Source organism: Entelurus aequoreus, linkage group LG03 (assembly GCF_033978785.1).
Source record: "Entelurus aequoreus isolate RoL-2023_Sb linkage group LG03, RoL_Eaeq_v1.1, whole genome shotgun sequence".
NCBI classification, from domain to species: domain Eukaryota; kingdom Metazoa; phylum Chordata; class Actinopteri; order Syngnathiformes; family Syngnathidae; genus Entelurus; species Entelurus aequoreus.
Window position 1 is genome coordinate 4,581,262 of NC_084733.1, and position 21,893 is coordinate 4,603,154.

The 21,893-nt window shown below is 37.2% G+C and overlaps 1 protein-coding gene across 1 annotated transcript in view; it reads left to right on the forward strand.

Annotated features, from left to right (window-relative positions):
• plekhh1 (pleckstrin homology domain containing, family H (with MyTH4 domain) member 1) overlaps nucleotides 1–21,893 on the forward strand; it is a 78,841-nt gene that overhangs the window by 54,706 nt on the left and 2,242 nt on the right. Inside the window, exons 19-28 of the mRNA XM_062040075.1 lie at nucleotides 119–231; nucleotides 2,121–2,297; nucleotides 2,373–2,470; nucleotides 6,851–7,028; nucleotides 8,536–8,691; nucleotides 14,137–14,234; nucleotides 17,560–17,701; nucleotides 20,110–20,231; nucleotides 21,408–21,537; nucleotides 21,612–21,695. Of these exons, the coding sequence (XP_061896059.1) occupies nucleotides 119–231; nucleotides 2,121–2,297; nucleotides 2,373–2,470; nucleotides 6,851–7,028; nucleotides 8,536–8,691; nucleotides 14,137–14,234; nucleotides 17,560–17,701; nucleotides 20,110–20,231; nucleotides 21,408–21,537; nucleotides 21,612–21,695 (1,298 nt within the window). The remainder of the gene's footprint in view (nucleotides 1–118; nucleotides 232–2,120; nucleotides 2,298–2,372; nucleotides 2,471–6,850; nucleotides 7,029–8,535; nucleotides 8,692–14,136; nucleotides 14,235–17,559; nucleotides 17,702–20,109; nucleotides 20,232–21,407; nucleotides 21,538–21,611; nucleotides 21,696–21,893) is intronic.

Sequence of the window (21,893 nt, forward strand, 5' to 3'; positions counted from 1 at the left end):
CATTAATGCTCTTTATTTTATTAAGATGCTATTTAATTATTTAATGTGGTGTTGTTGTAAGAGTCGTGCCTGAAGAAGAGCGAGGCTCTGACTTTCTTTAATGTGGTGTTGCTCTAAGAGTCGTGCTTGTGGAAGAGCGAGGCCCTGACTTTCACCAAGGACGGTCTTTCCTCGCCTCTAACGACATTACCCTCCCAAGCTCTGCAGACTGAGGCTCTCAAACTCTTCAAGGTGAGAAAGAAGAACAATAACATACTTCATGTCTGCTGCCCCCTGCTGGCCACACTCTTAGAAAGAAGAACAATAACATACTTCATGTCTGCTGCCCCCTGCTGGCCACACTCTTAGAAAGAAGAACAATAACATACTTCATGTCCTGCTGCCCCCTGCTGGCCACACTCTTAGAAAGAAGAACAATAACATACTTCATGTCCTGCTGCCCCCTGCTGGCCACACTCTTAGAAAGAAGAACAATAACATACTTCATGTCTGCTGCCCCCTGCTGGCCACACTCTTAGAAAGAAGAACAATAACATACTTCATGTCCTGCTGCCCCCTGCTGGCCACACTCTTAGAAAGAAGAACAATAACATACTTCATGTCTGCTGCCCCCTGCTGGCCACACTCTTAGAAAGAAGAACAATAACATACTTCATGTCCTGCTGCCCCCTGCTGGCCACACTCTTAGAAAGAAGAACAATAACATACTTCATGTCCTGCTGCCCCCTGCTGGCCACACTCTTAGAAAGAAGAACAATAACATACTTCATGTCCTGCTGCCCCCTGCTGGCCACACTGTTAGAAAGAAGAACAATAACATACTTAATGTCTGCTGCCCCCTGCTGGCCACACTCTTAGAAAGAAGAACAATAACATACTTCATGTCTGCTGCCCTCTGCTGGCCACACTCTTAGAAAGAAGAACAATAACATACTTCATGTCTGCTGCCCTCTGCTGGCCACACTCTTAGAAAGAAGAACAATAACATACTTCATGTCTGCTGCCCCCTGCTGGCCACACTCTTAGAAAGAAGAACAATAACATACTTCATGTCTGCTGCCCTCTGCTGGCCACACTCTTAGAAAGAAGAACAATAACATACTTCATGTCTGCTGCCCCCTGCTGGCCACACTCTTAGAAAGAAGAACAATAACATACTTCATGTCTGCTGCCCCCTGCTGGCCACACTCTTAAAAAGAAGAACAATAACATACTTCATGTCTGCTGCCCCCTGCTGGCCACACTCTTAGAAAGAAGAACAATAACATACTTCATGTCTGCTGCCCCCTGCTGGCCACACTCTTAGAAAGAAGAACAATAACATACTTCATGTCTGCTGCCCCCTGCTGGCCACACTCTTAGAAAGAAGAACAATAACATACTTCATGTCCTGCTGCCCCCTGCTGGCCACACTCTTAGAAAGAAGAACAATAACATACTTCATGTCTGCTGCCCCCTGCTGGCCACACTCTTAGAAAGAAGAACAATAACATACTTCATGTCTGCTGCCCTCTGCTGGCCACACTCTTAGAAAGAAGAACAATAACATACTTCATGTCCTGCTGCCCCCTGCTGGCCACACTCTTAGAAAGAAGAACAATAACATACTTCATGTCTGCTGCCCTCTGCTGGCCACACTCTTAGAAAGAAGAACAATAACATACTTCATGTCTGCTGCCCCCTGCTGGCCACACTCTTAGAAAGAAGAACAATAACATACTTGGGGCGGTATAGCTCGGTTGGTAGAGCGGCCGTGCCAGCAACTTGAGGGTTGCAGGTTCGATCCCCGCTTCCGCCATCCTAGTCACTGCCGTTGTGTCCTTGGGCAAGACACTTTACCCACCTGCTCCCAGTGCCACCCACACTGGTTTAAATGTAACTTAGATATTGGGTTTCACAATGTAAAGCGCTTTGAGTCACTTGAGAAAAAGCGCTATATAAATGTAATTCACTTCACTTCACTACTTCATGTCTGCTGCCCCCTGCTGGCCACACTCTTAGAAAGAAGAACAATAACATACTTCATGTCTGCTGCCCCCTGCTGGCCACACTCTTAGAAAGAAGAACAATAACATACTTCATGTCTGCTGCCCCCTGCTGGCCACTTTCTTCCTCTGCAGTCCTGCCAGCTCTTCATCAACGTGCCGCTGGAGTCTCCATCGGTGGACTACCACACCTCGCTGGCACAGAACACCTTGCAGGTGTGCCTGGTGCACCCGGAGCTGCAGAACGAGATGTACTGTCAGCTCATCAAGCAGACAAACCGCCGCACGCCACGCGAGCGCTCGCTCACGCAGGTCACATGACGTCACCTCCTCGCCGCGTCCAGGAGCAGGAAGTAAACACGTGTGTGTGTGTTTGTTACCTGGCAGTGCTGGCAGCTGCTGTCCCTGTGTGTGGCGCTCTTCCTCCCTCAGCACCACTTCCTGTGGCACCTCAGGCAGCACCTGCACCGCAACGCTGACCCCAGGTAGGAAACCTCAACAGAGTCAGGGTTTTTCCTCCTGTCACTCACACACACACACACACACACACACGCACGAATGACACAGAGTGAGTGTGTGGTGTCTCCCGCCATCCCGCTGACCAGAGAGTCTTTTATTAGGAGTCTAAGGTTTGATACATGAAAAACCAACAGGTGACGCTAAGCGAGTCGGAGCTTTTCTTCCTGTCCCTCACACACACCAGTGACAATTTAGTAAGTGGGGTCTCCCGCCATCCCGCTGACCAGAGCGTCTTTTATTAGGAGTTTAAGGTTTGATACGTGGAAAACCAACAGTTGACGCAAAGCGAGTCGGAGCTTTTCTTCCCGTCGCTCACACACACACTAGTGACACGGTGAGTGAGTGGGGTCTCCCGCCATCCCACTGACCAGATAATTTTTTATTAGGAGTCTAAGGTTTGATACAAGAAAAACCAACAGTTGACGCAAAGCGAGTCGGAGCTTTTCTTCCTCTCGCTCACACACACTAGTGACAAGGTAAGTGAGGGAGTGGTGTCTCCTGCCATCCCGCTGACCAGATAATTTTTTATTAGGAGTCTAAGGTTTGATACAAGGAAAACCAACAGTTGACGCTAAGCGATTCAGAGCTTTTCTTCCTGTCACTCACACACACACTAGTGACACGGTAAGTGAGGGAGTAGAGTCTCCCGCCATCCCGCTGACCAGAGAGTTTTTTGTTAGGAGTCTAAGGTTTGATACATGAAAAACCAACAGTTGACGCTAAGTGAGTCGGAGCTTTTCTTCCTGTCGCTCACACACATTAGTGACATGGTAAGTGAGTAAATGGGGTCTCCCGACATCCCGCTGACCAGAGAGTCTTTTATTGGAGTCTAAGGTTTGATAAATGAAAAACCAACAGGTGACGCTAAGCGATTCAGAGCTTTTCTTCCTGTCGCTCAAACAGACCAGTGACACGGTAAGTGAGTGAGTGGGATCTCCCGCCGTCTCGCTGACAAAAGAGTCTTGTATTAGGAGTCTAAATTTTGATACAAGAAAAACCAACAGTTGACGCTAAGCGAGTCGGAGCTTTTCTTCCTGTCGCTCGCACACACACCAGTAACACGGTAAGTGAGGGAGTGGGGTCTCCCACCATCCTGCTGACCAGAGAGTCTTTTATTAGGAGTCTAAGGTTTGATACATGAAAAACCAACAGGTGACGCTTAGCGAATCGGAGCTTTTCTTCCTGTCGCTCACACACACTAGTGACACAATAAGTGAGTGGGGTCTCCCGCCATCCCGCTGACCAACAAAGGTTTTATTAGGAGTCTAGGGTTTGATACATGGAAAACCAACAGTTGACGCTAAGCGAGTCGGAGCTTTTCTTCCTGTCGCTCACACACACTAGTGACATGGTAAGTAAGGGAGTGGGGTCTCCCGCCATCCCGCTGACCAAATAATCATTTATTAAGAATCTAAGGTTTGATACATGAAAAACCAACAGTTGACGCTAAGCGAGTCGGAGCTTTTCTTCCTGTCGCTCGCACACACACTGGTGACACGGTAAGTGAGTGAGTGGGGTCTCCCGCCATCCCGCTGACCAGAGAATATTTTATTAGGAGTCTAAGGTTTGATACATGAAAAACCAACAGGTGACGCTTAGCGAATCGGAGCTTTTCTTCCTGTCGCTCACACACACTAGTGACACAATAAGTGAGTGGGGTCTCCCGCCATCCCGCTGACCAGAGAGTCTTTTATTAGGAGTCTAGGGTTTGATACTTGGAAAACCAACAGTTGACGCTAAGCGAGTCGGAGCTTTTCTTCCTGTCGCTCACACACACTAGTGACATGTTAAGTAAGGGAGTGGGGTCTCCCGCCATCCCGCTGACCAAATAATCATTTATTAAGAATCTAAGGTTTGATACATAAAAAACCAACAGTTGACGCTAAACGAGTCGTAGCTTTTCTTCCTGTCGCTCACACACACACTAGTGACACGGTAAGTGAGTGAGTGGGGTCTCCTGCCATCCCGCTGACCAGAGAATATTTTATTAGTAGTCTAAGGTTTGATACATGAAAAACCAACAGGTGACGCTTAGCGAATCGGAGCTTTTCTTCCTGTCGCTCACACACACTAGTGACACAATAAGTGAGTGGGGTCTCCCGCCATCCCGCTGACCAACAAGTGTTTTATTAGGAGTCTAGGGTTTGATACATGGAAAACCAACAGTTGACGCTAAACGAGTCGTAGCTTTTCTTCCTGTCGCTCACACACACACTAGTGACATGGTAAGTAAGGGAGTGGGGTCTCCCGACATCCCGCTGACCAGAAAATATTTTATTAGGAGTTTAAGGTTTGATACATGAAAAACCAACAGGTGACGCTTAGCGAATCGGAGCTTTTCTTCCTGTCGCTCACACACACTAGTGACACAATAAGTGAGTGGGGTCTCCCGCCATCCCGCTGACCAACAAATGTTTTATTAGGAGTCTAGGGTTTGATACATGGAAAACCAACAGTTGACGCTAAACGAGTCGTAGCTTTTCTTCCTGTCGCTCACACACACACTAGTGACACGGTAAGTGAGTGAGTGGGGTCTCCCGCCATCCCGCTGACCAGAGAATATTTTATTAGGAGTCTAGGGTTTGATACATGGAAAACCAACAGGTGACGCTTAGCGAATCGGAGCTTTTCTTCCTGTCGCTCACACACACTAGTGACACAATAAGTGAGTGGGGTCTCCCGCCATCCCGCTGACCAACAAATGTTTTATTAGGAGTCTAGGGTTTGATACATGGAAAACCAACAGTTGACGCTAAGCGAGTCGGAGCTTTTCTTCCTGTCGCTCACACACACTAGTGACATGGTAAGTAAGGGAGTGGGGTCTCCCGCCATTCCGCTGACCAAATAATCATTTATTAAGAATCTAAGGTTTGATACATGAAAAACCAACAGTTGACGCTAAACGAGTCGTAGCTTTTCTTCCTGTCGCTCACACACACACTAGTGACACGGTAAGTGAGTGAGTGGGGTCTCCCGCCATCCCGCTGAACAGAGAATATTTTATTAGGAGTCTAAGGTTTGATACATGAAAAACCAACAGTTGACGCTAAGCGAGTCGGAGCTTTTCTTCCTGTCGCTCACACACATTAGTGACACGGTAAGTGAGTAAATGGGGTCTCCCGACATCCCGCTGACCAGAGAGTCTTTTATTGGAGTCTAAGGTTTGATACATGGAAAAGCAACAGTTGACGCTAAGCGAGTCTGAGCTTTTCTTCCTGTCGCTCACACACACCAGTGACACGGTAAGTGAGTGAGTGGGGTCTCCTGACATCCCACTGGCCAGAGAGTCTTTTATCAGTAGTCTAAGGTTTGATACATGAAAAAGCAACAGTTGACGCTAAGCGAGTCGGAGCTTTTCTTCCTCTCGCTTACACACACTAGTGACAGGTTAAGTGACTGAGTGGTGTCTCCCGCCATCCCGCTGACCAGAGCGTCTTTTATTAGGAGTTTAAGGTTTGATACATGAAAAACCAACAGTTGACGCTAAACGAGTCGGAGCTTTTCTTCCTGTCGCTCACACACACACTAGTGACACGGTAAGTGAGTGAGTGGGGTCTCCCGCCATCCCGCTGACCAGAGCGTCTTTTATCAGTAGTCTAAGGTTTGATAGATGAAAAACCAACAGTTGACGCTAAGCGAGTCGGAGCTTTTCTTCCTCTCGCTCACACACACTAGTGACAGGTTAAGTGACGGAGTGGTGTCTCCCGCCATCCCGCTGACCAGAGAGTCTTTTATTAGGAGTATAGGGTTTGATACATGGAAAACCAACAGTTGACGCCAAGCGAGTTGGAGCTTTTCTTCCCGTCGCTCACACACACACTAGTGACATGGCAAGTAAGTGAGTGGTGTCTCCCGCAATCCCGCTGACCACAGCGTCTTTTATCAGTAGTCTAAAGTTTGATACATGGAAAACCAACAGTTGACGCTAAGCGAGTCGGAGCTTTTCTTCCCGTCACTCACACACACACTAGTGACACGGTAAGTGAGAGGGAGTGAGGTCTCCCGCCAACCCTCTTTACAAAAGTTTTATATTTGGAATCACGTGGGAAACCAACAGCTGGCGCTAAGATAGTCAGAGCTTCTCTTCCTTTCACTCACACCTGCCAGTGGAAAAAGTGTCCTAAAGGTTGTTAAGAAGCGAGCAACAGTAAGTTGTTTTAAATAATGCTGATCAATAAAGCTTAGAGCCATCAAAAAACTGACTAAATCTGCTTTTTTTATTGACATTTTGAAAAACAGTTTTTATTCATCTCATATTGAAAAAAAGTGAATTTTTGTCTTTGTTCGGCTTTGATTATAAACAAATATTGTTCAAAAAAGACAACTTTCTTTCCCGGGTGTTGCAGGAGTGACGTGGGTAAATATGCGGTGTACTGTCAGCGCTGCATGGAGAGAACGCTTCAGAACGGCGAGCGCGAGGCCAAACCTTCACGCATGGAGATCGTGTCCATCCTTCTGAGGAACCCATATCATCACTCCCTGCCCTTCAGCATCCCAGTGCACTTTATGAACAACACCTACCAGGTAACATGTCCAACATCCAGTATTAAAGTGCACTTTATGAACAACACCTACCAGGTAACATGTCCAACATCCAGTATTAAAGTGCACTTTATGAACAACACCTACCAGGTAACATGTCCAACATCCAGTATTAAAGTGCACTTTATGAACAACACCTACCAGGTAACATGTCCAACATCCAGCATTAAAGTGCACTTTATGAACAACACCTACCAGGTAACATGTCCGACATCCAACATTAAAGTGCACTTTATGGACAACACCTACCAGGTAACATGTCCAACATCCAGCATTAAAGTGCACTTTATGGACAACACCTACCAGGTAACATGTCCAACATCCAACAATACAGTGCACTTTATGAACAACACCTACCAGGTAACATGTCCGGCATCCAACATTAAAGTGCACTTTATGGACAACACCTACCAGGTAACATGTCCAACATCCAGTATTAAAGTGCACTTTATGAACAACACCTACCAGGTAACATGTCCAACATCCAGTATTAAAGTGCACTTTATGAACAACACCTACCAGGTAACATGTCCAACATCCAGTATTAAAGTGCACTTTATGAACAACACCTACCAGGTAACATGTCCAACATCCAGTATTAAAGTGCACTTTATGAACAACACCTACCAGGTAACATGTCCAACATCCAGTATTAAAGTGCACTTTATGAACAACACCTACCAGGTAACATGTCCAACATCCAGCATTAAAATGCACTTTATGAACAACACCTACCAGGTAACATGTCCAACATCCAACATTAAAGTGCACTTTATGTACAACACCTACCAGGTAACATGTCCAACATCCAACATTAAAGTGCACTTTATGTACAACACCTACCAGGTAACATGTCCAACATCCAACATTAAAGTGCACTTTATGTACAACACCTACCAGGTAACATGTCCAACATCCAACATTAAAGTGCACTTTATGTACAACACCTACCAGGTAACATGTCCAACATCCAACATTAAAGTGCACTTTATGTACAACACCTACCAGGTAACATGTCCAACATCCAACATTAAAGTGCACTTTATGTACAACACCTACCAGGTAACATGTCCAACATCCAACATTAAAGTGCACTTTATGGACAACACCTACCAGGTAACATGTCCAACATCCAACATTAAAGTGCACTTTATGGACAACACCTACCAGGTAACATGTCCAACATCCAACATTAAAGTGCACTTTATGTACAACACCTACCAGGTAACATGTCCAACATCCAACATTAAAGTGCACTTTATGGACAACACCTACCAGGTAACATGTCCAACATCCAACATTAAAGTGCACTTTATGGACAACACCTACCAGGTAACATGTCCAACATCCAACATTAAAGTGCACTTTATGTACAACACCTACCAGGTAACATGTCCAACATCTAGCATTTAAATGCACTTTATAAACAACACCTACCAGGTAACATATCCAACATCCAACAATAAAGTGCACATATGTCCTCCCACAGGTTGTGGGTTTCGATGGTTCCACCACGGTGGAGGAGTTCCTCAACACGCTGACCCACAAGATCCACATGAGGTCACCTCAGCTGTCAGGCTTCGCTCTCTTCACTGACGACCCCTCTGGAGAAGACCTAGAACATTCCCTGCTACCATCTGTTAAGGTGCATCTCTTCAAATTATATATATATATATATTTTTTTTATAACTTTATAAAAACTTTCGTGCGCATGAGATACATGTCTAAAAAAAAATAAAAATAAAAAAAGTATAATTTTTTGATTTTTTATAACTTTATAAAAAGTTTCTCGTGCGCACGGGAAACTTTTTAAATAAAACAATTTATTTTTTTAATTTTTTTTTCATGGACGTATAGACAAAATACAATTTAAAAAAATAAAATAATAATTTTTTTATAACTTTATAAAAAGATACATGTCTAAAAAAAAAAAGTATAATTTTTATATTTTTTTTATAACTTTATAAAAAGTTAGTGCACAAAATAGTTTCTCGCACAAGAAACTTTTTATAAAGTTATAAAAAAAATTTAAAACATTTTAAAAAATGTATAGACATGTATGTCTTGCACACGAGATGCATGTCTAAAAAAAAACTTTTGTGCGCATTAGATACATGTCTAAAAAAACAAAACGAAAAAAAAATTATACATTTAAAAACAATTTTTTTTAATAATTTTATAAAAAGTTTCTCGTGCGCATTAGATACATGCTAAAAAAAAGATTTTTTTTTTTTATTATTTTTTTATTTTTTTTATAACTTTATAAAAAGTTTCTCGTGTGCACAAGATATTTTCTCGTGCGCACAAGAAACGTTTTATAAAGTTATACAAAAAAATAAAAATAATTAAATTTTGTGTCTAAATAATTAAATTTGTGTCCAAAAAAAAAAAAAAAGTTTAATTTTTTTTTAGTTTTTATAACTTTATAAAAAGTTTCTCGTGCGAGATACATGTCTAAAAAAAAAAAAAAATTAAGCATTTTTCTTTTTTTTTACAACTTTATAAAAAGTTTCTTGTGCGCAAGAGATACATGTCTAAAAAAAATATATATATATATATATATATATATATATTTATTTTATAACTTTATAAAAACTTTTGTGCGCATTAGATACATGTCTAAAAAAAAAAGAAAAAAAAAAAGGATAATTTTTTTATTTTTTTTTATAACTTTATAAAAAGTTTCTCGAGTGCGCAAGATAGTTTCTCTTGCGCACGAGAAACTTTTTATAAAGTTATAAAAAAAAATCAAAACATTTTTTTTTTTTTATGGACATGTATCTCAAAAAAAAAAAAAAAAAAAAAAAAGTATAATTGTATTTCTTTTTTATAACTTTATAAAAAATTTCTCGTGCGCGTGAGATACATGTCTAAAAAAAACACAAAAAAATTATAATTTTTTTTATTTTTTATAACTTTATAAAAAGTTTCGTGCACACAAGATACATGTCTAAAAAAAAAAATAAAAATAAAAATTTGACATTTTTTTTATTTTTTTTATAACTATGAAAAGTTTCTTGCGCATGAGATACATGTCTAAAAAAAAAAAGAAAAAAAAAAAGTATAATTTTTTGATTTTTTTTTATAACTTTATAAAAAGTTTCTCGTGGGCACGAGATAGTTTCTGTCGCGCACGACAAACTTTTTATAAAGTTATAAAAAAAAAAATTAAAAATGTAATTTTTTTTTATGGACATGTATCTCAAAAAAATTCAAAATAAAAAAAAAAGTATAATTTTTTTTTTTTTTATAACTTTAAAAAAAGTTTCTCGTGCGCAAAAGATACATGTCTAAAAAAAAACAACAAAAAAAATACATTTTTAAAAAACATTTTTTATAACTTTATAAAAAGTTTCTCATGCGCACGAGATACATGTCTAAAATTAAAATAAAATTATACATTTTTCTTCTTTTTTTTATAACTTTATAAAAAGTTTCTCCTGCGCACGAGATACATGTCTAAAAAAACAAAAACAAAATGTATATATATATATTTTTTAGACATCTAACTCGTGCACGAGATACATGTCTAAAAAAAAAAGAAAAAAAAAGAATATATATATATATTTTTTTTATAATTAAAAAAAAAGTTTCTCCTGTGCACGAGATACATGTCTAAAACAAAAAAAACAAAAAAAATGTATAATTGTATTTATTTTTTTTAACTTTATAAAAAGTTTTGTGCGCATAAGATACATGTCTAAAAATAAATAAAAAAATTATACATTTTTTTTCAATAACTTTATAAAAAGTTTCTCGTGTGCACGAGATACATGACTAAAAAAAAAAATTATATATTTAAAAAAAATTTTTTTTTATAACTTTATAAAAAGTTTCTCGTGCGCACAAGATATTTTCTCGTGCACACAAGAAACTTTTTGTAAAATTATACAAAAAAATAAAAATAATTAAAAAAAATGTATAGACATAACTCGTGCACATACATGTCTAAAAAAAAAAAAAAATTTATAATTTTTTTTTAGTTTTTATAACTTTATAAAAAGTTTCTCGTGTGCACGAGATACATGTCCAAAAAAAAAAAAAAATAGGCATTTTTCTTTTTTTTTTTAACTTTATAAAAAGTTTCTTGTGCGCACGAGATACATGTCTAAAAAAAACAAACAAAAAATTATATGTATATATTATTTTTAGAACTTTAAAAAAACTTTTGTGCGCATTAGATACATGTCTAAAAAAAAAAAAAAAAAAAAAAAATTATACATTTAAAAAAAATTTTTTTTTATAACTTTATAAAAAGTTACTTGTGCGCATTAGATACATGCTAAAAAAAAGAAAAAAAATGTATAATTTTTTGATTTTTTTTTATAACTTTATAAAAAGTTTCTCGTGTGCACAAGATATTTTCTCATGCGCACAAGAAACTTTTTATAAAGTTATACAAAAAAATAAAAATAATTAAAACATTTTTATAGACATAACTCGTGCACATAGATGTCTAAAAAAAAAAAAAAAAAAAATGTTTAATTTTTTTTTAGTTTTTATAACTTTTAGACTTTTTTTTTTTAATAACTTTATAAAAAGTTCCGTGCACAAAGATACATGTCTAAAAAAAACAAACAAAGAATTTGACATTTTTTTTATAACTTTAAAAAAAGTTTTGTGTGCACGAGATACATGTCTAAAAAAAAAAGAAAAAAAAAAAAGGATATTTTTTTTATTTTTTTTTATAACTTTATAAAAAGTTTCTCGTGTGCACGAGAAAGTTTTTATAAAATTATAAAAAAAAATGTTTTAATTACGTTTTTTTTATAGACATGTAAAAAAACAAACTTTTTAAAAAAATTTTTTATAACTTTATAAAAAGTTTTGTGCACATGAGATACATGTCTAAAAAAAAAGAAAAAAATATATATAATTTTTTGATTTTTTTTATAACTTCATAAAAAGTTTCTCGTGTGCATTAGATACATGTCTAAAAAAAAAAGAAAAAAAAAAAGTATTATTTTTTTATTTTTTTTATAACTTTATAAAAAGTTTCTCGTTTGCACGAGATAGTTTCTCGTGCGCACGAGAAACTTTTTATAAAGTTATAAACAAAAATAAAAACAATTACATTTTTTTTATAGACATGATTTCGTGCACACGAGATACATGTCTAAAAAAAAAAAAAATGTATAATTTTATTTATTTTTTAGAACTTTATAAAAAGTTTCTCGCGCATGAGATACATGTTAAAAGAAAAAATGTATAATTTTTTTTTTTTATAACTCCATATAAAGTTTCTCGTGCGCATAGTTACATGTCTACAGAAAAAAAAAAAGTATAATTTTTTTTTTTTATAAAGTTATAAAAAAAATTTTTTTAAATTTCATTTTTTTTATAGACATGTATTTCATGTACACGAGATACATGTCTAAAAAAAATTTTTTAAAAAAATTATAATTTTTTAATTTTTTTTTATAACTTCATAAAAAGTTTCTCGTGCGCATTGATACATGTCTAAAGAAAAAAAAAAGTATCATTTTTTTATTTTTTTTATAACTTTTTTTAAAGTTATAAAAAAAAAAAAAAAAATTTAAACATTTTTTATAGACATGTATTTCGTGTGCACGAAACTTTTTATAAAGTTATAAAAAATAAAAACAATTATAATTTTTGTTTTGTTTTTTTTAGACATGTATCTCGTGCGCACGAGAAACTTTTTATAAAGTTATAAAAAATAAATAAAATTATACTTTTTTTTTTTCATTTTTAATTTTTTTGAGATACATGTCCATAAAAAAAAATTAAATTTTTTTTTTTTTTTTTTTATAACTTTAGAAAACGTTTCTCGTGTGCACGAGAAACTTTTAATAAAGTTATAAAAAAAAAAATTTTAAATTTCATTTTTTTATAGACATGTATTTCGTGCACACGAGATACATTCTAAAAAAAAAAAAAAAAAAAAAAAAAAGTATAATTTTATTTATTTTTTATAACTTTATAAAAAGTTTCTCGCACATGAGATACATGTTTAAAAAAAAAAGAAAAAAAATTATTATTTTTTAATTTTTTTATAACTTCATAAAAAGTTTCTCGTGCGCATTGATACATGTCTAAAGAAAAGAAAAAAGTATAATTTTTTTTTTTTTATAAAGTTATAAAAAAAAAATTAAAAAATTAAAAAATGTTTTATAGACATGTATTTCGTGTGCACGAAACTTTTTATAAAGTTATACAAAAAAATAAAAAAAATGTAATTTTTTTTATGGACTCAAAAAAATTAAAAATTAAAAAAAAATGCATAATTTTATTTATTTTTTATAACTTTATAAAAAGTTTCTCGTGCGCACGAGATACATGTCTAAAAAAAACAAAAAGTTTCTCGTGTGCACGAGAAACTTTTTATAAAGTTATAAAAAAAAATTAAAAAAATTAAAAAATGTTTTATAGACATGTATTTCGTGTGCACGAAACTTTTTATAAAGTTATAAAAAAAAAAAAAATTATATATTTTTTTTGGTTTTTTTTAGACGTGTATCTCATGCGCACGAGAAACTTTTTATAAAGTTATAAAAAATAAATACAATTATACTTTTTATTTATTTTTTTGAGATACATGTCTATAAAAAAATTTTTATTTTTTTATTTTTTTTTTATAAAGTTATAAAAAAAAAATTAATTTATTTTTTATTTTTTATACATTTCGTGCACACGAGATAAATGTTTAAAAAAATTAAAATAAAATAAAAAGTATTTTTTTTTTTAGTCTTTATTACTTTATAAAAACTTTCTCGTGCGCATGAGATACATGTCTAAAAAAAATAAAACAATTATAAAAAATGTTTCCCACCATGTCTCTTTAGGGGCTCTGTACTCAAAAGTGCAAAAAGGAGACAACACAATATGGAGACATGTTCAATTGAATTTAACAATGCATTTTTGAATGTTAAGTTAATGATGTGGAGTGCATGAGAAAGTGTAAAGGAAAACGTACAGTCACTCTATTTGCCCACATGATTACACGCAGTTTGTACGGTATAGCCGGCAACACAAGGAGGTCGCCTACAGCCACTGATGTTGCCGCCCTTATTAGAGAGCATGGTGGTTGTTTGCTTTAATTGGTCAATTGTATGGCTTTTCCTAACAGATTTGTGACGTTATTTCCAAATGGGAGCAGGCCCTGAAGGAGCTTCATCCAGGGAAAAACGAGGGCACGCGAATCGTACGCTTGACCTACAAAAACAGGTAAAAAGTCTCCGTGATTGCACTTTGTTTTGAAAGGTTTATGAAGACAGTAGCACTTTTTGGGATGGCCACTGAATTATGTACTTTGTATACGGCGTAGCGATTCACAACAAACGGTATCATGTCTTGGCACCGGCGCAAACACTCGGCGGGCAAACAAGCGTATTCGTAGCAGAGATTTTCCACACCAACAACGCAAGCATGCCCGATAGAAAAGCGCTCAAAAATAAGGCTTCAATTTTCAAAAAGTGCTAGTTTACATTGGATATGCTAAAAACATGCTACTGATTAGCATTAGCAATTTGACATGGCGATTTTAACACCTCCAAATTTGGAATAAAAAAACCCTAAAACTCCCTCCAACCTCCGAGGACAAAGCTACGGACAATGGGAGACCGGGCTTTCTGTTCCGCCGCTCCCAGTCTGTGGAACGCTCTCCCTGACCACCTGAGGGCACCACAGACTGCAGATGCTTTTAAAAAAGGCTTAAAACCCCTTCTTTTGAAAAAAAAAAGCCTTTTTTTTTTAGATATATGCATACTAGTTATAGCTATTTGGCTGTTCTAGTTTTTATTTTTATTTAGTTTTTATTATCTTTTTATTTTTATTTTTTTAATACACTGTAGCACGTTGAGATTCTTTTATTATTATTATTATTATTATTACTTACAGTCAAAAAAACTCAACAAAAGACAACTTAATGGCAAAGACTACTTCCTGACCATAGCAACATATTTTTGCCAAAGGGTCCTCAAAAAGAGCTGAGCGCTCATGTCAAATAGAGGATCTTTGACAAGGATGGTTGCCAAAGGGTCCTCAAAAGAAGCTGAGCGCTCCTGTCATATAGAGGATCTTTGACAAGGATTTTTGCGAAAGGATCTTCAAAAACAACTGAGTGCTCCTGTCAAATAGAGGATCTTTGACAGTGATTTTTGCCAAAGGGTCCTCAAAAACATCTGAGCGCTCCTGTCATATAGAGGATCTTTGACTAGATTATTTGCTGTAAATCCTCAAAAACAACTGAGTGCTCCTGTCATATAGAGGATCTTTGACTAGATTATTTGCTGTAAATCCTCAAAAACAACTGAGTGCTCCTGTCATATAGAGGATCTTTGACTAGATTATTTGCTGTAAATCCTCAAAAACAACTGAGCGCTCCTGTCAAATAGAGGATCTTTGACTAGATTATTTGCTGTAAGTCCTCAAAAACAACTGAGTGCTCCTGTCAAATAGAGCATCTTTGACAAGGATTTTTGCCAAAGGGTCCTCAAAAACAACTGAGCGCTCCTGTCATATAGAAGATCTTTGACTAGATTATTTGCTGTAAGTCCTCAAAAACAACTGAGTGCTCCTGTCAAATAGAGGATCTTTGACAAGGATTTTTGCCAAAGGGTCCTCAAAAAGAGCTGAGCGCTCCTGTCGTATAGAGGATCTTTGACTAGATTATTTGCTGTAAATCCTCAAAAACAACTGAGTGCTCCTGTCATATAGAGGATCTTTGACTAAATTATTTGCTGTAAATCCTCAAAAACAACTAAGTGCTCCTGTCAAATAGAGGATCTTTGACAAGGATTTTTTGCCAAAGGGTCCTCAAAAACATCTGGGCTCTCCTGTCATATAGAGGATCTTTGACTAGATTATTTGCTGTAAATCCTCAAAAACAACTGAGTGCTCCTCTCAAATAGAGGATCTTTGACAAGGATTTTTGCCAAAGGGTCCTCAAAAACAGCTGAGCACTCCTGTCACGTAGAGGATCTTTGACTAGATTGTTTGCTGTAAGTCCTCAAAAACAACTGAGTGCTCCTCTCAAATAGAGGATCTTTGACAAGGATTTTTTTCCAAAGGGTCCACAAAAACAGCTGGGCGCTCCTGTCATATAGAGGATCTTTGACTAGATTATTTGTTGTAAATCCTTAAAAACAACTGAGTGCTCCTCTCAAATAGAGGATCTTTGACAAGGATTTTTGCCAAATGGTCCTCAAAAACAACTGAGCGCTCCTGTCATATAGAGGATCTTTGACTAGATTATTTGCTGTAAGTCCTCAAAAACAACTGAGTGCTCCTGTCATTTAGAGGATCTTTGACTATATTATTTGCTGTAAGTCCTCAAAAACAACTGAGTGCTCCTCTCAAATAGAGGATCTTTGACAAGGACTTTTGCCAAAGGGTCCTCAAAAACAACTGAGTGCTCCTGTCAAATAGAGGATCTTTGACAAATAATTTTGCCAAAGGGTCCTCAAAAACAACTAAGCGCTCCTGTAATACAGAGGATCTTTGACTAGATTATTTGCTGTAAATCCTCAAAAACAACTGAATGCTCCTGTCAAATAGAGGATCTTTGACAAGGATTTTTGCCAAAGGGTCCTCAAAAACAGCTGAGTGCTCCTGTCGAATAGAGGATCTTTGACAAGGATTTTTGCCAAAGGGTCCTCAAAAACAACTGAGTGCTCCTGTCAAATAGAGGATCTTTGACAAGGATTTTTGCCAAAGGGTCCTCAAAAACAGCTGAGCGCTCCTGTCATATAGAGGATCTTTGACTAGATTATTTGCTGTAAATCCTCAAAAACAACTGAGAGCTCCTGTCAAATAGACGATATTTGACAAGGATTTTTGCCAAAGGGTCCTCAAAAACAGCTGAGTGCTCCTGTCAAATAGAGGATCTTTGACAAGGATTTTTGCCAAAGGGTCCTCAAAAACAGCTGAGCGCTCCTGTCATATAGAGGATCTTTGACTAGATTATTTGCTGTAAATCCTCAAAAACAACTGAGAGCTCCTGTCACATAGAGGATCTTTGACAAGGATTTTTCCCAAAGGGTCCTCAAAAAGAGCTGAGCGCTCCTGTCATATAGAAGATCTTTGACTAGATTATTTGCTGTAAATCATCAAAAACAACTGAGTGCTCCTCTCAAATAGAGGATCTTTGACAAGGATTTTTGCCAAAGGGTCCTCAAAAACATCTGAGCGCTCCTGTCATATAGAGGATCTTTGACTAGATTATTTGCTGTAAATCCTCAAAAACAACTGAGTGCTCCTGTCAAATAGAGGATCTTTGACAAGGATTTTTGCCAAAGGGTCCTCAAAAAGAGCTGAGCGCTCCTGTCATATAGAGGATCTTTGACCAGATTATTTTGCCGTACGTCCACAAAACTAGAGGAGCGTGCAAATGATACTTAAAGCGTGTAAGAGAAGACAGTTAAATACACAAAACACGTGTAGTTATTCCACAAACACACTCAAGTATTGGTCATTGTTGCAGTGTTACAGGTAAGTACAACCTGCACAGTAACTGACGAGGGTCGAGGTAATGATTGTTTTGCACATGCAGGTTATGTTTGCGGTCACAAGTCAAAGGCCAGACAGAGCGAGAGCGCCTCCTACTGGCCTACCAGGTGAACCACCATGTCCACCAAGGACACTTTCCTGTCAACAAGGAGCTGGCACTGGAGGTGGCCGCCCTCATGGCACAGGTACACACACACACACACACACACACACACACACACACACACACACACACACACACACACACACACACACACACACACACACACACACACACACACACACACACACACACACACACACACACACACACACACACACACTTTCTTGTATTTGTTACCTTCTAGAGACCTGAGAAAAATGCCTCCCTCTTTAGGACCAGCCTTTCTAGATATATAAAGATGTGTATTTACAACATTAATAATATATACATACTATGCAAATATAAAAAAGCTTGTTGTGAAAAATGAGTTGGAATTTCACAAAGAAAAGGTCACAATTTCACCAGAAAAACTTTGAATTTTGGCAGTATTATAATAAAAAACGCAATGTTACTCAACGCAAGTCAAAATTTGACAATAAAAACTGAACATTTGTGCAATATTATGATAAAAGTTGCAGTTTTACTCAATAACAGTCGCAATTTTACAAGTAAAGCTTACAATTTTGGCAATTTTTACGAAAAGAGTCGTAATTTTACTTGACAAAAGTCACAATTTTACAAGAAAACATTGAAATGTTGGCAATATTATAATAATAATCGGCATTTTACTTGGCAAAATGATGACAAAAGTAAAAAAAATGTCACTGTTTTACAAGAACAACAGAAAAAATTGGCAATATTGTGAAAAAAGTCAAAATTGTATATGACATGCATTAAAAAGTCATAATTTTACATAAAAAAGTCATAATTTTACGGGAAAATATTGCAATATTACAGAAACAGAAAGAATATGAGAAATTGTTCCTAATTTTACAAGAAAAAAGTCGACACACTGTGAGAAAAAGACTGCTTTTAGTCATTTTGTTTTGTTTGTAATTGGCTTTAAATCTTCATTATTTACTTCAAGTAATTACAGTATGTCTCTATATACATATTTATTTTTAATTAATTTTGGCCAAAGGGGGCGCGTTTTGATTTCTTACACAAACTTGTTATTACATCCAGGCCTGGCCCTAACCAATCTGGCGCCCTAGGCAAGATTTTAGGTGGCGCCCCCCCAGCCCCCCCCTCCCCCCACATCGGCAGTGAAGTGTATATACTCACAAGAAACCGAATAGCTTTGTCTTTGACCTTTTGTTTTACTTAAAGAAAGCAAATTAACATATTATATGAGAATGTTATGTTATGATTATCTTTAACCGAATCACAGCAGTGCTCAAATTAAAAAACAGCATTCCCTCTCATGTGATATTGCTTAATTAACATTAATGATGTGCACTTTAACAACTAGACTTACAACTATACCTAATATATAAAGGGGTGGAAAAGTGACTATTACCTGCAGGGCAAACATTAGCTAACCAGAAGGCAATAACAATGTAAACAAAAAACACCTGCTTAAAAGATCTAATACAAATGTCCCTGAGGAATGTAAGGTGGGAGTACTGTAATTACCTAACGTTACATTATTATTTTCCATAACAATTTAGCCCCCTCCACAATAGTAACCCGACGTTAAAACAGAACTAGCTGTTTATTGATTAGCAATTGCCGAATCATGTAACATTAGCTTAATGCTAAAAAGCCAGGTTACTATCACATTCTGTAACAGACAAATAATTTCATGTAGGCTAACGCTACCTACCTGCTACCTCTGTCTTTTTCTCGTTTCTCCTCCTCTTCTTTTCTCTTCCCTGGGCACCTGACAGTTTTGGCCGTTTTGACATCTTGTGTTGATTTTTTGATGTGGTGACGTCCAAAAAGAGTCATGATACAGGAAGGGAGGGGGCGCACCGTGCCGGGGGGAGGAGGGCGTAATGTTGTAACAAATAATATTTCTATTAAATAGGCTTTACCTTGCATTTTAATTAACGTGGGATTATTTTTTGTATTTAGAAATAATAGTACCTACTTTATTTTATTTTTATTTTTTTTCCTCCAACATTTGTGGCACTGGTGTGGCGCCCCCTGATGGACGGCGCCCTTAGCATTTGCCTATACGGCCTATGCCACGGGCCGGCCCTGATTACATATGTTGACCAGAGGGGGCGCACTTTTAAAAGTGACACACAGTCAATTTGAAAAATCCCTCCTTTTTGGGACCACCCTCATTTTGATAGATGTCACCAGCAGGTGGTGCAAATGAGACATTGTCTATTAGATGCAATGTTATTGGGACCATGATTTATGTCATCACTTGTGCACACCTCCTCATATGGAAGATACTTTTCCTTCTTCATGTCTCAAGAACACACACACACACACGCACACACACACACACACACACACACACACACACACACACACACACACACACACACACACACACACACACACACACACACACACACACACACACACACACACACACACACTACCTCCCACTCTAGGGTGTAACATACGATGCTTTATGTGTTGTTCTCCAACAAGGTGGATCATGGTGATTTGGAGCAACCATCTTCCCAGGCCAAATGTCACGTGACGGCCCTGCAGATGTTGGAGCGCTTCTACCCAAAACACTACAAACAAGACTGCAGCACGGAACAGCTCAGGTTGTACCAAAAAAATATTATATATTATAAATAATATTATTAAAAATAATAGTATATTACCAGTATAAATAATACCACTAAAAAATAATATATTGTAAATAATATTACTATAATAATAATAAATACAGTATTATAAATACTACTGCTATGATGTATTAGATTCGAATATTAGATATCATGAATATTACAACTATAAAGTCGGGACCCGGGGTGGACCGCTCGCCTGTGCATCGGTTGGAGACATCTCTGCGCTGCTGACCCGTCTCCACTCGAGATGGTCTCCTGCTGGCCCCACTATGGACTGGACTCTCACTATTATGTTAGATCCACTATGGACTGGACTCTCACTATTATGTTAGATCCACTATGGACTGGACTCTCACTATTATTATGTTAGATCCACTATGGACTGGACTCTCACTATTATGTTAGATCCACTATGGACTGGACTCTCACTATTATGTTAGATCCACTATGGACTGGACTCTCACTATTATTATGTTAGATCCACTATGGACTGGACTCTCACTGTTATGTTAGATCCACTATGGACTGGACTCTCACTATTATGTTAGATCCACTATGGACTGGACTCTCACTATTATGTTAGATCCACTATGGACTGGACTCTCTCACTATTATGTTAGATCCACTATGGACTGGACTCTCTCACTATTATGTTAGATCCACTATGGACTGGACTCTCTCACTATTATGTTAGATCCACTATGGACTGGACTCTCACACTATTATGTTAGATCCACTATGGACTGGACTCTCACACTATTATGTTAGATCCACTATGGACTGGACTCTCACACTATTATGTTAGATCCACTATGGACTGGACTCTCACACTATTATGTTAGATCCACTATGGACTGGACTCTCACACTATTATGTTAGATCCACTATGGACTGGACTCTCACAATATTATGTTAGATCCACTATGGACTGGACTCTCACACTATTAATTTAATAGTTTAATTTAATAATTTAATTGTATTCCAATAAAATCCCCTGAAGAGCAGGGAAACCATGTACATGAGTCATGTATCATTGGAAATCAAACAAAGATATAGTTGGCAGTTCAATTAAAAACATAATACTTTAGAATATTTAGTTTCCACCTGCATGTAAATGTATGAATATTTATCTAATGTTCTTTCCTTTAGAGATGTTGCTGAGCGTCTGGCAGCCAAATGGTGCAAGTTAGGAGGATGCAGCACGTCTGAGTGTGTGAGGACTTATCTGACGGTGGCACGCAGCTGGACTCTGTTTGGTGCCAAACTGTTCAGCGTCAAGGTGAGACAATATTTACTCTTCTCACTTTGTAGCCAACTCCCCTCGTATTAATGATATGTTGGACTTGTTTGCAGCCTGTCAACTCCTTCCCTCACCAGCAGAGTCCAGCCTGGCTGGCCGTCAATGAGGATGGACTGTGTGTGCTGGACTTCACTATGGTCAGTAGCTAGCCGCTAATAGCTAGCCGCTAATAGCTAGCCGCTAATAGCTAGCCGCTAATAGCTAGCCGCTAATAGCTAGCCGCTAATAGCTAGCCGCTAATAGCTAGCCGCTAACAATTAGCAGCTAATCATTCACTATGGTCAGTAGCTAGCTGCTAATAGCTAGCCGCTAATAGCTGCTAACAATTATCAGCT